This window comes from Psittacula echo (genome assembly GCF_963264785.1).
Source record: "Psittacula echo genome assembly, chromosome: 2".
Classification (NCBI taxonomy): domain Eukaryota; kingdom Metazoa; phylum Chordata; class Aves; order Psittaciformes; family Psittacidae; genus Psittacula; species Psittacula echo.
This window is the reverse complement of record NC_137737.1, coordinates 73,919,502-73,937,170: the sequence shown is the minus strand read 5'-3', so window position 1 is coordinate 73,937,170 and position 17,669 is coordinate 73,919,502. Positions and strand designations below refer to the sequence as shown.

The following is a 17,669-nucleotide window of genomic DNA, read 5'->3' as shown; positions in this document are numbered from 1 at the left end:
TTAGCTTTCTTGCCTCCTCGCTCGACCTCACTGAACTGGTGGTGCCCTTAGAGAAGGAGGGGTGATAACAATCTCATAGGAAACATACTATGTAGCAGATTTATTTCCTGCAGGTATCTGAGTCTCTCTTGAGGCTGTATTATTAATAGCCTTTACATCTTGATTATCATTTAGTTACACCTCTTTGTTCTTTATTCGTAGGAATCACCTGGAAAACCTGCCTGAGTGGGTGTGTGACAGCAGGAAACTGGAAGTGTTGGACGTTGGCCATAATCAGATACGTGAGCTGCCTGCCCGGTGAGTCTTGCAGACCAGTTGCGCAATGTGGAACAGGATAAGCAATTCAGAAATAATTGCTGATTCAGTGTTTAGCTTGTTCCAGTGACTGTCAGGCTGTTTTATCTTTTGTTTGATTTTATTTTTACCTTGTGGGGTGTCATCATGCCTCAAGCTTCCACCCAGCCTTTCTTCTTTTACTTTCATGCAAAGAAAGCTGTGCCTTTGAACTCCATGTGGAAGTTTTGAAGCTGTTCATGTGGCTGTTCAGGCAGGAAACCCTTCATTTTTAATATGAATATTAAATATTTACAGCCGTATCTTTGCATGACAGAGATCCAGAACTTGTAATTCAGTTTAGCTGGAGCCTAGAGACTCCAGTTCACAGTGCTGTTTGAGGGATAAAGGGTTGAGAGGATAAAGCCTCATCAAGCAAGCAAACTCCTGCAAGTAGAGCAATTGTGTTCACTATGAAGATGATCTCTTTTCCAGGAGTCTGAACTTAAAATTGATAAATACAAATACTAGGAAAGCAAGTGAACAGGAAGGAAAAGAGCGAGTTTAAATAATGAATGGCTTTTATTAAGGGTTTTTTTATTTTCTAGAGAGACCTGTTCCAGGGAGCATACTGGTTAGGTGCTGGTATTGAGAACTTTCAAGTCTTCAATTTCACTGGAAGAGAACTGTCAGCTGTCATTCTTGGCTGCTCTGTATGCTTCAAAAGAGATGTTGTAAAAGGAGAACATACTAGGCACAAAGGGAGAAATTATGTGGAGATGTGCAGAGCCGCTGAAGACTGTAGACAGCTAGTATGTGATAAGCTATTACATATTTTCCTTAAAGAGCTGTACAGCACAGAAGAGCATCAGATACCAAAAAGGATAGTTCTGTCTGGGTCAGGTGAATATGCCATATGGTGCAAACCAGCAGTTTTAGTGTCAGAAATGAGGAGAGAATGGATTTCAGAAATGTGGGCAGAAAAGGATGTGAGGAGATTTACCAAGTAAACTAACAGGCTAACATGCAGACTATTAATCCCTCTTTTTTCACGCAAAGTGAAACTGCGCCTACTCAAAAGGTGGGGGGGCAAAAGTTCATTTGCCTTTCATTTGCACTTCATAACAGCAAGGACTGTCAAGGCACACCGGATATCTTTGGGAGATTAATGATTAGCTGAAATGAGGTACAGTCAACATCCCACTTGTCTCTCCTGCCATCTTATCATTAACCTCAGGAAATAGCTTATCTTGGAAAGCTCTTCTTTGTAATATGTGTCTAGATAGCTTAGCTTCTAATAACTCAATTTTAAGGCCTTTTTCATAACATAGTCTTTGAATGTCTGTAAAACTTTAGGGAAACTTGAGTCAGGATTCAAATGCAAATGGCTCTGGTGTATGGACCTACTGTTGAGTGTCAGGTAAATACTAGTGCCCAGTAAGTGTGTTCATGTGCACTGCCGTGTGCTTTTCCTTCTACACAGAATAGCATTCTGAAAACCTGTGGAGTGAGTGAGCAGGACTCTCCTAGAAGGATGCCTGCAACTCTAACCACAAGTTCAAGCCTTGACTGACAGGCAGTTTCCTCGAAGGCTGAAGGTTGCACCTAATCTAAACAAACTAAAGTTGATGCTCTGTGCATTTGCCTCTTGAAAACAATCCTTGAAGACAAAGAGTTGAAGCAGTTGAGATAGAGGACCGCGTAGTAATCTTTATCTCAAGTAAAGAAATGGGAACAATGTAAGCCAGTCTATAAAGCAGTCATTTCTGCTTTAAAAGTACTGAAAAACAACAAAAGGCTACTTTAGCTATGCAGGAGAAATTCAGTGTCATAAAACTGATGTTGTCAGGGACTCCCCAAAGAAAACTGAAATACTTCAGTTAGGAGCTGACAGAATGACCTTTCTGCCACCAATGAACAGATGTCTGTATGTATTTTTGTTCCTTTTTGTGTGGGTTTTGTTTTGTTTTGTTTTTATAAGGATCTGTTTGTATTCAACATTTTGTTGCTTTGAACAGTTGCTTACTAAAGGAATTGGTTGAATGCTTTCACCAAACCATGTTTTCTCAGAAGATGCTGATACTGAGTGACGTGCTTGTCCTCAGAACTTCTAATCCCATCAAAACTTCCAGTGGGAGTTGGGCAAGTGAGAAAGCTGCCCATAGGGAAGAGCAATCCCAGCATTGTTGTTCCCCATCCAGCTTGAGAACTAGGTGTCCCAGGTTTATCAGGCGCTTGCTTAGTGAAGTGTGTGGTTCTGATTTCTTCAGGCAGCCCAGTTCCTTTGGTGCTTGTGTTACTTGGAAAATAAGAGAAAACAAACAAACAAATCCCTAAAGACGTACTTAGTTCTTCTGTATTAGTTATAAAATAACTTTTCATGGAAAAGCTAATTGCTAAGGTTTTGGCCATGATTTGAACTTTGCTTGTTTTAAAATGGCACTGCCCCCACCTGCCCAAAAGAAACTCCAAATAGGTAATGTTTTTTTGGAGACATTGTCAACCAATTCTGGTTTTCTCATAATGCTTGGTGTTGATGATACTGGCCAGTCTTGGTTAGGAAAAACAATAGAATAAAAAGGCAAATCTGTAACTGAAAGATTTTAACAAGTAAAAGTGGAGTGAAACAAAAATGGTGAAATGACAAAACTGAATAGATACACACTTATCACAATATGGTTAAGCCTTTTCACCCTGTGTTGAGCTCTGGAATGATACAGCTGGCTGTTGACTTGTGTCCATGGTCATAATGCAGACAATCCAGCTAACTGAGATAACTGTTAACACTGGCACAGAGATACGGAGTATGACTGTATCTGTCAAGGGGAAAATACTTCATTGATTATTTTGGCACAATAATCCAATGACCTGATGTATTGTAGGGAAGGGTAAGGGAGGCTCTTTACGTGTATTTGGGTCATTGTAACAGAGAAGATTTTGCTTTAATGCTGAGTAATTTGAGAGTCTTTGAAGCAGGTCAGCCTGGTGCACAGGCTGCCAGATTAAACAGTACAGTAGTGGCAATGTAAAACAGGTGGCAGGATGAAGAATTATCTTTTTTTGTTAATTTGCTAAAGTGGTTCCCATTCAAATTCAAGAGGTGCTCCATCTTTGAGGTCTTTAAGTGCAGATTTTAAACTCCGTATGACATTGTTTATAGTACGAATTTTAGCTTTAGTATTTGATCAAAACAGTTGTTTGTTCTTGTCTTTTTACATTGTCCTCTTCTCCCACTGTCGTGTCCATCCCTCCCCCCCAAAAAAAAAAAAAATGGAGCGGGAGGATGGGACTGCAGGTCATCTATCGCTTGTAAAAGCTCAAGAAAGTAAAGCTGATTAGATAAATTTCATTTGCTGTAGAACTGGAAAGGAGGCTTTATGTTAGTCTGGTATTAACAGAAAAGGAAAATTGGGGGTGGGGAATTGCATTGGATTATGAGTCAGCACATGATGAACACAGCACTATGGAGCTTGTGGGGTGACTGGTGATTTCACCCACACTCCTTCAGTTCTTCCATTAGCTAGGGGGATCTCACCCAAAATGTGCAGTTTTATGCAGCCTTTGTTAGCAGTTACGTCCTTTGCTGTCATGCTTCTATATTCATGTTTTATACAGTGCAATAAGATAACCCTTTCTCACTACTTTCACTCATGAATCATCCTTAAACCTCCTTTTCCCTGTCTCTGAACAACCTTTTCAAGAAGTTGGTGGAGAGTGGGAAGATATTCTTGGATCTGTGCGTAATTAATACCATGTCTGCTAATCAGTTGGCTGAATCACTTTCTTGTAGCGAACTGTGATATCGCACTTAAATTCTCAAAGCAACTCTCTGGTTTAGATTTTTTTCATTTTTGGTGTTTTTTTGTTTCTCTCAGGTTGTTTTACAATAGTAGCTTGCGGAAGCTGCTGGCAGGACATAACATGTTAGGAAGGCTACCAGATCGGCTCGAGCGAACACAAGTGGAGGTCCTGGACGTGCAACACAACCAGCTCCCTGAACTGCCGTCTAACCTGCTTTTGAAAGCAGACAGGTACATACATAAAGAAATTTGATCATCACTTGCATGTGAGGAGCCTTGTTTTGTGCGTTACTTCCTGGCTGAAAGGGTAATCTCAGGTTCCCCTAATTTGAAAGTTGCCAAGCCTTAGAGCAGATGCTGGCCCAACTCACCAAAACGCATTCTTTTTATTCTGATTTTATTGCCTTATACGGTTGCTTCTTTTTCCCCACCAAGCTCCTTCTGAACACCTACTTCTTGAAATCTAGCTGTAAAGTAAAGCACATGCTATTTTCTACTACATACACTGAGATGGGTTAGTGGCAGTTTCTTTAAATACATATTTCTTAGGCTTGTTTGATGGAGTGTGAAAGCTTTTTTCCCCCTTTCAGTCAGAGGCTAGAACTTATTTATGCCTGTCAAACAAAACAAAATCTGTGCATAAGACTGTTAGAATAACTCAGTTATTCCCCTGTCCTTGCTTTGTGAATTTTTTATGCTTTTTAAATGTTTGTCACTTAATTTAGTTTGTGTTGCCACTTGATTTGCTTTCTGGATTCTTATTTGCTATTTCTTTAGAGTCTTCATAATCCTTCGTCCTGGATATGAATGTATCCTGTAAAGTGGCTGTGATTGAAATACGGGATGTAGCATAGTCTGGGGATGGTGGATGGGCTTGCCCTGCTTGGTGTCAGTGTTCTTTGCAGCCCTGAGCTTCCACATATAGTCATGGGATTTCTGAGTGCTCAACCCATACATAACTTAACAGACAGTGAGATTGAGTACTGTGGGATTTTATTTTGGATTCTAACTGTGACGAAAAGAGTGTATAGTTCCTGAATTTTTGAGAGGTGGAGAAGCTAAAGTAGTGGTGATCTCACTGTCACAGCTCCTCTCTCTCCTCTGCTCTCTCAGGAGTATTGCAAAACCCCTAGTTTTATACTGTTGTTCATTCTGTCATAAACCTCTGGTTAAATTTCCTGGGATTCACAGTGTTGGGAGCTGGAGAATTAGGTTGGTGGTTGAGATGGTTTCTAAATAAGCTCTTAACTTGACTTGAGCAGTAATGTTCTGAGGAATTTGTAATTTAGGTTAAAAGATATCTTTCAAAAGAGTTAGGGTTACTAAGACAGGGGTTTGGTTCTGGAAGCCAGTATGACGTTTCAGGCTTGATTTGCTTTAAGGAACCTTTAGAATATTTTTGTACCTTGATTATTTTTAATTTTAACCACACTATTGCATACCTGCCCATGTTCAAGTCTGTGTAGGGTACCACCTTTAGAATAAATTAATTATCAGCAGAGTTATTCTGATGTTAATTTACTGTTTCAGTTGAGACTTTACATAAAAGTGCAGTCAAAGCATTAAAACTTAGCATAGTTACTACTGTAATAATTGCGATTATCTGGCACACTTCTAAGTGGTGAAATTCATAGCCTGTTCATGTGGGAAGAATGTTTCACATCAGCAGCTCTGATAGTCTTGTGGATGACTTTTCAATCTACTGTACATTAGAGATTGTATGAACTTCAGAAGTGAAACCTTGTGAAAAGCTTTTTTTATAGGAAGTTGCAAAATTAGGCCAAAAAAATGCTATTTACAGGTCCCAGGTTGAAACTCCCATCTATGTACTTGGAAAGGAAAGAAACCCTTAAGTAAGTTTCAGAAAGCTACTGGCATCTTTGAACGTAAAGACAGAAGTAAGTTTTGTAAAATTTCTATAAAAAATCAGGTGGTAGGTCTAGGATGTAATTTAGTGCAATTTTGGCGATGAGAGAGAACCTGAATTTTTTCCACTGCAACTCATTTCTGTATCAGCACGATTGTGGCCAGCAGGACCAGGGAAGTAATCCCCTGTACTCAGCACTGGTGAGGCTGCACCTTGAATACTGTGTTCAGTTCTGGGCCACTCACTGCAAGAGAGGTACTGAGGTGCTGGAGCGGGTCCAGAGAAGGGCAATGAAGCTGGTGGAGGGTGCGGAGCACAAATCTGGTGAGGATTGACTGAGGGAACTGGGGTTGTTTAGTCTGGAGAAGAGAAGGCTCAGGGGGGACCTTATCACTCTCTACAACTGCCAGAAAGGAGGATGCAGTGAGGAGGTGTCTGGTCTCTTTTCCCAAGTAACAAGCCATAGGACACGAGGTAACGGCCTCAAGCTGCACCAGGGAAGGTTTGGATTGGATATTAGGAAAATTTTTTTCACCTAAAAGGTGCTCAGGCATTGGAACAGGCTGCCCAGGTAAGTGGTGGAATCACCCTCTCTGGAAATGCTTAAAAGCCATGAAGATGAGGCCCTTAGCGACATGGTTTTGTGGTAGACTTGGCACTCCTGGGGTAATGGTTGGACTTGATGGTCTTAAAGGTCTTTTCCAATCTAGTTGATTATCTGATTCATCTTTTTAAACTGAGCTACAAGGCTGTAGACAGCTCTCCTTTCTTTTTGTGTGATGCCAAAACAGGAACAGGCTAAAGCCAGGACTGGGAGCAGGTTTCCAAAAGTTTGCTAAAAGTGTGCTGCTAAGAACTGGAGTTAAAAACAAATATACTGAATAACAGTATAAAATGTCTGATTCAGGTTAGGGGATTTTTTCCCCTCTGCAGCTTTGATGTTGTGCAGCTTTTGCGCAGTACAGGGCAAATGTTTTCACTCTTGTATGAGTGCTAGCAGTATCATGTACTGTCACAGGAGGTGACCAGAGCTTACCCATTCTGACATCTCATCAGCATTGCAGCCTCCCTAGCTTGTGATGATAATAGAAGCAATTGGCTTAGGTGGACTTTTCCTCCTTGTTCCCTACCGCTTTACTGTCTTGGCTTGCAAATGGCTTGTCCATGCTGGTGCTTCTATGACTGCAGCAAAAGGGATAACTGGGAAGGAAAACAAGATTAGTGCGCAATGTCCGAGTTTTAAGTTTGGAATTTCCTACAGGAAATGTCTTTAGTTTTATTTTGTTTTCCAGTGTTTGCATCTGTCAGCAGAAATGGGTCTGGGCCAGGGAAAGGTGTTCAGAGGGTTTGTTTTGATTTAAAAAGGTAAAATGCTTCTCATCTCCAAGCATTCCCTGGGAAGCACAATCTGTACTGCCAGACGTGCCAAGAGAACTGGGTTTCCTGAGTGGTCTGCCATGGTCTCTACCCAGCATGTGATGTTGGACAAATTACCTTACAGGACCTTTATCTCTCCATAAAATTATTTACCTTTTGCAGCCCTGAAAAAAATACTATCTTTTTTTTTTTTTTTTTTTTTTTTCCTCCCGAAGATATTCAGGCCTGAGATCTTGTCTGGATATGAAGTCTCATGCCGTGAATTATAAACTTTCTCCTTCTCAGCCCTGAATATCTGACAAAGTGAGTGTGAAGTGCCTTGGGTGAACTTCAGCACAAGCCCTGTTGGGCTTTGACATCTAGAACATCTGAGGAAGGGAGGGAAATCTGTACATTGGTGCACAAAGACACAATACAACTTTCACCCCAGAAAAAGGAAAAATACTGAAAAACTTCTTTTCATAGCAGAATTAATAAACATTGCTTTTCTGCCTTAATCCTTCAAAAAGCAATGGAAAGGTGTGATTCTCTGCTGAGGAGAATATAATTAGGGATACTTTGTTGGTCTGATTTTTGATTAATTTTCTGGTTTAAACTGTTATTCAGGAGAGCTTGAGGACCACCCTCTGAAATGTTTGTCTGACCAAGACAGGACTTGGTTCTGTTTATTGCACTGAAAGTATGCACATCTTGATCATGTTAGCAAGGATTTCTCTTGTAGGGTGGGGATTTTCTTGGCAGGATGAGCGCCACAGAGGCAGCCAGATAATCTCTTCATTTCTCATTACCAGATGCTGCAAAACAGAGAATTCATGCAAGTGGTACGGCTTATGGAGAAAACTCCCAAGCTGAGTCCTGAACCTCTTTTTCATGCACCTGCATTCCTGCAGCCTTCCATTTCTGTCCACAGCTTTGTCTGTTGTAATTCCTTTCCTGCTTTGTACGATTCTTGTACAGACTTTTTACAGCCTTCCTTGACCAGTTTGCAGCAAACTGCCATTTAGTAGCATGAAAACTGTTGTACAAAATGCTTTGTGGATAAGATGAGCAAGCATTCAAAAGCTTTAGCTGGGTATGGATGAAAAGCAGTGGCAGTGATCAGGGAGGTTTAAAAATGGAGACACAGTGGTGAAGGGTGACGTTTTGCCTCTTGTCTAAGCTTCCTTTCCAGTTAGTATGAATATTTTCAGTATAAACCCTTAAACAGCCATCAGGCTATTTAAACGAGTTGTGTGGCAAAGACGTAGCTGTGCTGTGCACAGCTTAAACCTTGGGCTTTGTTTTGTAGTGTCTGGTGGTGGCCAGCCTTGGTGGCTAAAACAGTGTCAGCTATTTGCCTGTCTAGACTCTCCTCTGCATGAATCTTGTTTTTGGCTTTGTTCAGCTGTTCTTACCTGTTCTGATTCTCTGTTTATTTGGTTGTTTTGATTTGATTAATTTGTTTGGGGTTTGGTTTTTTTTTTTTTGCTGGTGTTCTGGAAGGTGACCCAGTTAAACTTGCTCGTTTGATATTTGCCATTTCCACCCTCTGTGGCTGCTTCTTTTTGATGGAAGTATTCAGTCCTATCGTGCATGCAGGAGAAGTGAGGGAGGAAACAAAGTCAAATGAGCACAGAGAGTTATCTGAGTATTTGATGCACATAATTTCACTGCAGAAATGCTTAGCTGCATTTGTTTCTTTGCTGGTAAGTTAGGTTTTGCAAGAAGATATACTAGAAACTGGGGAAATCCCAGTTAATGGAACAGCTAAAGATAGGTTAGAAAGTAAGAGCTGGGGAGACAGCAGCAATTAAATGTGGCTTTTTGGCAGTCCATCAACAGGAAGGGGATTCACTTGAATGTTTCCATCCTTTTTTTTTTTTTTTTTTAAGAGAAGAAATACCCTCTTTTGCAAGGCCGGCAAAACTGCCTTCATTTTTTTCTCTTTCTTTTCCCCCCAGAGCACACTTAGCTTACAGGATCCTTCCTCACACACCTGCTACCACAATTATAAATTATTTTAGGATTTAGGCGATCAAAAATTGAGGGCATGTCTCTGCAGAAGGGACTGAAGAAGAAATTTTGTATTTTGATTGCTCTGTGCTGATGGGGATCTTGGGGCACAGGCCAAACTGGAGATTGTGATTTCTCTGCGTATTCTCTTCTTGCAGCTGCAGTATTCTTTCCACTTCTTATCAGTACTTTCAAGCTAAGCACAGTGATTTTGATTTGCTGCTGCTTCGCCATTGGGTGCAGTTGTCTGTGCTCCTTTTAATGTTGAACATTCCTAAGCTTTTTGGAGGACTTGCATTTTTCAGTAATGGCTGTGTCAGTAGAAGAGTTTCTTCCTCTGCATTTGGAAGTTCAAATTGAGATCAGAATCCTCTGGGTTTAAATAGGGAATGCATGTGACTGCATATTGAGTCTGTTTTGTTGAATTAGATCCATGTCCTTGATTATAGCCTATTCTCTGGGACAGTGTTTTTTTTCTGTTTTGTCTCCTGGAGAGGTTAAATCCAGCAAGGGGTTGTACTTCAATATCCCATAAAACTGAAGGTGACTTATTCCGGACGGAGATGAGTGTTTACATTAATACCTCAAAGGAGAATTTACACCTTGTCAAAGCTGAAGAATTCTGGCATCTTCCTGCTAGCGCCTTCGTTTCTTCCTTAGTCTCCGGCACTCTTTTAGTACTTGTTAATTCATGCTCTCCCTGCTATATTATACTCTGGTATGTGCGCAGGCTGCTGAATGCAGGTTTTTGTAGTGATGCTGTACTTCTTTTCATGAGCTTGTGGTATAGTGTGTGGGTGGAATTGGAAAGGGAAACAATTAATTTTGGATTGAGCTTTAATACTTGACATTCTGCTTCCATCTGATAAGCAATATGAGTGGGATATCTTCAAGGAACATGAATCAATTTAGGTCCATGCACCAGAGAAATGGCAACAGTTGTGCCCAAGTAAATTTCCACTGCTCTGGAGGGCATCTGTAAGATGTACCTTCTAAGGTAGCAGCTGGCACATTTCACGAGGATGAGGAAATAGTGGAGTGGAAATAACCTGGAGAAGGACTTTTGTGTTAAATCAGCGTGAGGGAAAACCTGATGGGCAAGTACGAATAGATTGGGTTTTTCTTTTTTTTTGACATAAGTTAATAGCACAGAATTGACAAAACATTGGCAGGAGCAGTCTCCTGGTTTGTTCTGTTCTCTGCCCAAAGAACAGTGTCCGTTTTTGGTTTTCTTTTTAATCCAGAGAATATCATGAAAGAATTATCGTTTCAGAATGCTTTTACCATTTTAATGTAACAGCTGGTCAAAAGGAACATGTAAATAAGTAGCATACTCTTTTCTAAAAAGTTAATTTAAAGCTAATGATGTCAGCTACAGACAGATTAGTATGTGACTATCCTGAACCTGACTGTTCAGTGCTACCCAGCTATGAGTTATTACACAGGGGGGATAGGTTTGATACCCTGCTACCTCAGGGTTCCTGTTCAAGACTTTAGGCAAGATCTTGCTAGCCACCTAAACCTTGTTCACATCAAGGCACTAAACTGTGTGTCAGGATAATGGAGATTTATTTCTGCCATTGTTGTATCACTTTCTGGAAGATTTGGCAAAAGGGCAACAGATCTCCTCTGTACTTTTCCCATGGGAAAATATATGCATTAAAACTGATTACTGGCAGGAATATGCAGATTCCGGCCACTTTTAATACCAGTGAGGGAACAGCTTGAAACTGCTTGTTGTATTCCATCAACGTTGAAAGTTTATTAAAAACAGAAGAGCTTTTGTTGGATTCATTTTTCTTTTGAATATAAAATGGCTTCAGTACAGTAGGCTGCATTAACTTCAGCTTTATCAGAGCAATGTACCTTTTCTTACTTGAAGTTTCCAGCTGTGTTTTGCACTAGCTGTACCTGAGTAAACTTATGTTCTTCTGAACTTCATAGCCACAGGATGCTCTCTAGGTTATGTTTGGCTACATTTGGTTCTTAAAAGAAGGTACCTGTGAAATGCTCCAGGTTATTCTGCTGTAGCTTGCAAGAAATTAAGAAAAACGTTTCCTCTTCAGGGCAGTGGAGCATGCCCTTTCTTGGGGAATATTTTGCTGCCACTTCCTCATCCCCATCATATTCCTGTGAAAGTTCACTTTCCCCAGCAGCCTTAAAGTTTTTTATTACTTAAGCCTTTCCAGGCTGAACTGAAGATGATGACTATTTTGTACTAGGAGTGGTGCGAAAGATATTGTGGCTTTAATGTTAATCGAAGTGCCTTTTTTTGTGGAGAGACATGACCATCATGCATATTAGAGTGAAGTTGCCAAAGTAATAATTGTCTGTACTTTAATTAAGTACAGGAATTGTTGATGTGGTATGCTTCAGTTTAATAATCCAGCTTTGAATGAGCTTAATGTATTTTTAGTTTATAGCTAAAGGGTGAAATTGAGCAGCATCTTTTTTAGAATAAATAAGTAATTTTAAAAACCCTTTTAGCTGCTTACTGCTTTCTCTGAATTAATCCTCCCTCTCCTCACTTCCTCCTCTGGAGTTTTACCACCCTTGTGAATAATGAATGAGCCTGAGGATTAAACTGTGTTTCTCCGAAGTAGACTCCTCTGTGTAAAACAGCTAACCTAGTTTCGGTTCTGTGCAGTGCTGAGAGATTTTTGCTTCTAATGGAAATAGTGGGGTTTTTAATCCTTTGGCATTCCACGTGACTCTTCTGTAGCATGTCTGACACTTATTTGCTGCCAAGCAAATTTCAACCAGCTGCAAATCTTGCAAATCCGTTTCATTCATTAATAGACCTTAAAGGTCAGTGTGGATTCCTGCATGTGAGGGAGAAGTTATCAATATTTTATCACTTTAGATTGGTGACAGGAGCACACCTACCTTTTGTGTCTCAATCAGTGGCTTTATAGGGCTCAGCCAGCTCATTCCTGAGTTTTGATTTTCGAATGCAGCTTTGCCCATTACAGCTGCCCGTTCCTGTTAGTTGATAGGAGCAGTACAGCCCAGTTTGAACGCGGTCACTGCAGACTGGCAGGCACACACTTATTTCTGTATCGCAAGTTCTCTAAGGCAGCTTTTCTGAAAAGGGGAGGAAGGAAGAGAGAGGTCTTGTTTTTGTTGAAAAGCCGTGGTCGTGCCAGAGTTGGTTACTAAAGGATAAATAGCCTTATTTTCCCATTTCTTTGGAATTGCTTGTGTGAATTCTAGCCTTCAAGATGCCTACAGTGTGTATTCCTCCAGTGCTACTGTGATCACCAAACTCCCTTAACAAAAACATGAATCCTCTGCCCGCAAAACTTGACTTGCAAGAGTGGGCAGTGCCCATACCTCAACAGGTCTTGTTCCCATCCTAGATAAAGGCCTTTAAGGGAGAAAGAATAACTTAATTTCTGTGCTGCTTTAGTCCTTGCTGCTTGTGGCAGGACTGCAGAAAGTAATAACAAGGGCTTCTGCTACTTTGGGGAGTGGGGGAAGGTCACTCAGGAACTACACAGAGATCTGGCTGTCTTGCTGGATACATCAGCAAGTGAGTGTGTATATATATGTGTGTATATATATATATATATATAACCTTTTAAATTTAGTTTACTAGTAGTCCTGTCTCTTTTTAAAATCTAAAGGGCAAATGACTGCTTGGTGTCAGGTTGGGGTTGGTTTTTTTTTGGTTGTTTTTTGGTTTTTTGTTAGTGGTGCATCTTTAGCTATCCAAATACACAAACGGTACTTTTCCATATTTCGCAGTTGCTTTCAGGATTGCAGGTTTAAACAAAATACTGCCTGCACCCTAGCCAGTATGTAATATTGGTTATTAACATTATATACCATATATAGTATATAATATAAAATATATATAATATATAATTATATATATATTAAATAACAGTAATTAATTCAGTATTTAAAATACTGAAAAGTTGACTGGCTTTTTTACCAGTGGCTTTCCTTGAAGGGCAGCTATACTTTCATGGCTTGTTGATGATGAATCAGAATTCATTTTCATGTGGAATAAATATGGAAATTATGTAGTTTGTTACTGCTCTTACCTGTTGGAGGTACTGAGGTCTTGATAAGGTACATCTTTTGGAGGTACACTGAGGTCTTGAGAAAGGGGTTGGAGGCATTTTGACGTACTCATTTTGCTGATGAGTTCTTCTACCAACATAATCAGAAATTTTGTTCATAGAATGCAAGACTTTTAGCATTTCTATTCATGTTGTGAACTTACTGCTTTTGACCTTTGCTTTATAACTATCTTAACTCTTAAAAATAGAGATTTTTATTTATATTTCTAGACACAAAACCTGTAGGATGTTTCACTGAATTCCCTTATGTAACTTCTTCTTGCAGCCTGAGATTTCTTAATGCCTCTGCCAACAAACTGGAAATGCTTCCTCCAGCCACTCTTTCTGAAGAAACCCATAGCATCTTGCAGGAGTTGTATTTGACCAATAACAACCTCACAGATAAATGCGTACCCTTGTTAACGGGCCATCCACACCTGAAAATATTGCACATGGCTTACAATCGCCTACAGAGCTTCCCTGCGAGGTAAGTCACTGGTTTTGCTGCCTCTGACCCACCAGTGGGTGGGCATTATGAAACATTTTCATAGCAAGAACTAAATTGCACAGAAATGTGGTGGCGCAGGCTGTGTTTTGAATGTGGTGATACTGCAGTGGGTAGATTGACCTGCTGTGCTCTCTTGGATGTTGGTACCTTCTTATGCATTACACAGACAGTGAGTGCTACATTTTAGTTGGTGTGTTTTGACTGGACTTCAAGCCCCCTTCCACTGGACTAATTCAGCATGACCTCAGTATGCTGTTGAAGTCAAGCAAGAAGGTCATCTGTTTTCCATGGTTTGGTTGATTTGCTTACATCTGGTGGGCTTCTCCTTACAAGACATTTGTGAGCATAGCAGTCTGGAAATGCCTGTGGAAGTGGACTAAATGTCACTAGGGAAAAATCCTCTCATTCCAGAAGGAGATTCTGCCTTGGCAGCAATATCTGTACCTCCAATTCACCCTGTTTTAATCAGAAATCTTTCAAGTGTAAGATGTTCTGTAAAGCTGATGAGGTACAACCTTGAAAAAGGCATGCCAATAAATAAAGGAAGAGACATATCTCTGTCCTTGTGTGATGTTCTGAGCAGCCAGCCTTCAACAGCAGTGGGGCGGGAGGAAGATGAATTAGGGGGAAGAGCTGAGTGGGATGCTAGAAGGTGGGAAGGGAAATTTGGGATGAAGTGAGAAACTAGGCTGAAAAAAAAGGAAAGAAAGGAGGAAAAAGAGTGAAAGTGAGCTGGTGACCAGGGGAAATGTAAGCAAGATAATTTGAAAGGTAGCATTAACAAAACATTGACAGAAGTAGCACACATTTTGTTCCACAACTGTGTTAGTGTCCGAAGTGAGGAGAGGTGACAGCCATTGCTGTGAACACGGATCAAAGTCTGCAATTTCATTTTCTTAAAATAATGAAAACTGCTGCTCTCATCATCACTTCAAAATAAAATACGCATGTCTATTAAAAGAAAAATCCTTAAACTTGTTTTCATAGCAAAATGGCCAAGCTGGAAGAGTTGGAAGAAATTGATATTAGTGGGAACAAACTGAAAGCCATTCCAACAACCATCATGAATTGCAGACGTATGCATACTGTAATTGCTCACTCGAACTGCATTGAAGTCTTCCCAGAAGTCATGCAGCTTTCTGAAATAAAGGTAAGGAATGAATGTGCTTTAGGAGAAGGAAGTATAATGCAACTTTACCAATTTTGTTCTTCCCTCGGGTCTCTCATTGCTACAGGCTAGTACATTTTTGGAAATTACAGAGATCTGGCAGCTGCTTTCTCCTCTAAGGTCATACGCAAAATACTGAACCCTGTGCTGCCTTGGAGTGGAATAGAAGAACAGCTTCAATATCTGATTTTATGCTCACCTTGACTAGTTCCTGTCTTCTCTGCCCAATAAGTGTTAATTGTCTTCCTGTGACAGTCTGTTTTGTTATGACTTAAACATTTGGCAGGAGCTATGCGTAATTAACTCTTGTGCCTTGGCAATTGGTTGATTTGGTGAAGGAATGGACTTTGTTTAGACCTTGTGTTAAAAACCGCTGAAGCTGCAAAGTAGAATAGGCCTTGGGGACAGAGATAAATTCCAGGAGAGCCGTATTTGAGTATTTAAGCAAGCTACTTTAATTTTCCTAATTGCAGTAATATTTTGCCCAACCAGAGGAATGCTTAATCTGACTATTGTATATGTTTCCAGAATTAATCCTGTACTTTTCCTGACACTTCTTTTTGTGGGCCGCATTCTTTGCTTGACCATGCTGAAGAGCACTACTGCTGACTTCTGTCTTTCTGTGAATCGAGTTCTGCTTCTCACCTGGCTATAGCGCAGAATACTTCTTGCTGCTGCTGCTGGCCAGAGCTTGGAGACTGTTAACTCACAGCATACAAATTTGTGATAGGGCAGAAAGTCTGTCCCTCTCTGAGGCTGAGAACTGATTACCTATTCACGAACTCAAAACAACTTAAGGGTCCTTCCGCTGCTCCGAGAAGTCAAAAGGCTAAGTTCCCAGACTGTTGTGCTTGCCTCAGTGCCTGTGGCAGGGAACTCAGCAGGAGCAATAATTCTGTTGGATAGTGAATGCATGTAAAGATGAACTTTGTGGTTTTAGCCAGGAAATCTCAAACAAACTTGTGGATTTTTGAATACTCCTCCCTCTTTGGAACAATGGCCAGAGGAAACAGAGGGCCATTTAGAATCAATCAGAAGCAAAGCCATTTTTCTTAGAGGAAGAATTGGGGTGGGGGAGCAAGGCTCTGCACCATAAACATTTCTTTAAAAACATGACAGTGGTGTTAACTAATACAAAAAGCAGGATAATGTAAACACACCGTCATGGAACAGTCAACTTTATCCTTTTGTTCATTTGTTTTGGGGAAAGCTGAGTGTTTTATAAAAGCATCAGTATTTGAAGTGCTACTCTGCCACAGTACTTAGCAGAAAAAGGCTCTTGGAAGACAGCAGTTTCTTCCTGCTGGTTCCCTGCGGTTATTTAGTTCTCTGTAGCAAAAAGAGGAAGCATGGAAATCACTAACTGTTTGGGAAATGCAGGGATAGCGTGCATGACTTCATCTCAGAAGATGCGAAGTGCTCTAGGACTCCACCTTTGTGGAAGGAGAATGCCTAGTATTTACTTCCGTGAAGGGAGTTCATATAGTTGCTAGATGGGAAGGTGCCGTGTTGGGCATACGGGTTCTTTTGGCCTCTCCATGATTTCTCTATGTCATGGTTGGTGTTTGTCAGTTTGGAGGTCAAGCTTGCGCTGCCTGCCTGAATCTGTTTCTTAGCTTAACCAGAGCTCTGTCTTAGGTAGGTGAGAGCATTTAAAATGTGCCAAAGTAACTTCAGAATTTACTGCTGAAGTATGGTATTGGTCATTTGATGAAATAAGCTTGCTTGTAGCAAAACATGAAGTTGCATAGTCTCATGTCACCTCTGTGATTGTATCATAGCTGATGATGAGTTTTAATTAAGGTGGCATTCAAACACTAAACTTCTTGAGGAAACTTACCTGTGGTAATGTCTGTTTTGCTTTGGTATTTAATTAGCCCAAGAGGCTCATGTGTTACATTTTGGAGTCAGTGATACTGGAACAGTCAGAGCAGCAGTTACTATGCTGCCTGAAATAAGTTCAGAAGGAAAGCTAGTGTGAATGCTGATGGTTTTACTCTTGCAGTAACTCCGGGATTTCCAAACACAAGGTCGTTTTTGTGATATAATTGTCTCTAAGCCTTTTTTACACAGTACAGTCAAGGCTGCAGAAGTTATGTGTGGTCCTCTTTGTTACAGAGCCTGGTGATGTCTCTGGGAGATATTACACAATAAGGAAGTTTTTTAAGAGTTTTATTGTGTTTTATGTCAGTTATTTCTACGGTCAGTTAGGTTTATCTGTGCACACTGCAGTGTCTTCCGTGAACGGTGGAGCAGCTGGAAGCACACACACCTGAGTCAGTACCTCAGCAGACACTTCCTTACAGCCATTGTCTGACATCAGTCTCTTTGCCTTACAAAATAAAAAGGGTGCTTTTTTAATTGGTATCCAGGATCCTGGTGTTTTTTCACAGTCCAGCAGTTGAGTGCTTGAGCAAAGCTCAGTGACCCAGGGTTGCTTTTCCCACCTGGGACCTGACTTTACTTCATCATCCAGTTTTTGTTGACTAGTGAGTTGCTTCTCTTCAGGGCTGTCTGGCTGGGCTACCGTGGTGAGGGTCATAAAGGAGGTTTCTTGTTGCAGTTCTTCATCAAGCTTACATTTCACAGGAGCATTACCTTGAGATCTCAAATAAGT

At 40.6% G+C, this 17,669-nt stretch overlaps 1 protein-coding gene across 1 annotated transcript in view; it reads left to right on the top strand.

Annotated features, from left to right (window-relative positions):
• Positions 1 to 17,669, top strand: part of PHLPP1 (PH domain and leucine rich repeat protein phosphatase 1) — a 142,211-nt gene that overhangs the window by 111,102 nt on the left and 13,440 nt on the right. Inside the window, exons 9-12 of the mRNA XM_080609773.1 lie at positions 202 to 297; positions 4,149 to 4,304; positions 13,663 to 13,863; positions 14,872 to 15,034. Of these exons, the coding sequence (XP_080465899.1) occupies positions 202 to 297; positions 4,149 to 4,304; positions 13,663 to 13,863; positions 14,872 to 15,034 (616 nt within the window). The remainder of the gene's footprint in view (positions 1 to 201; positions 298 to 4,148; positions 4,305 to 13,662; positions 13,864 to 14,871; positions 15,035 to 17,669) is intronic.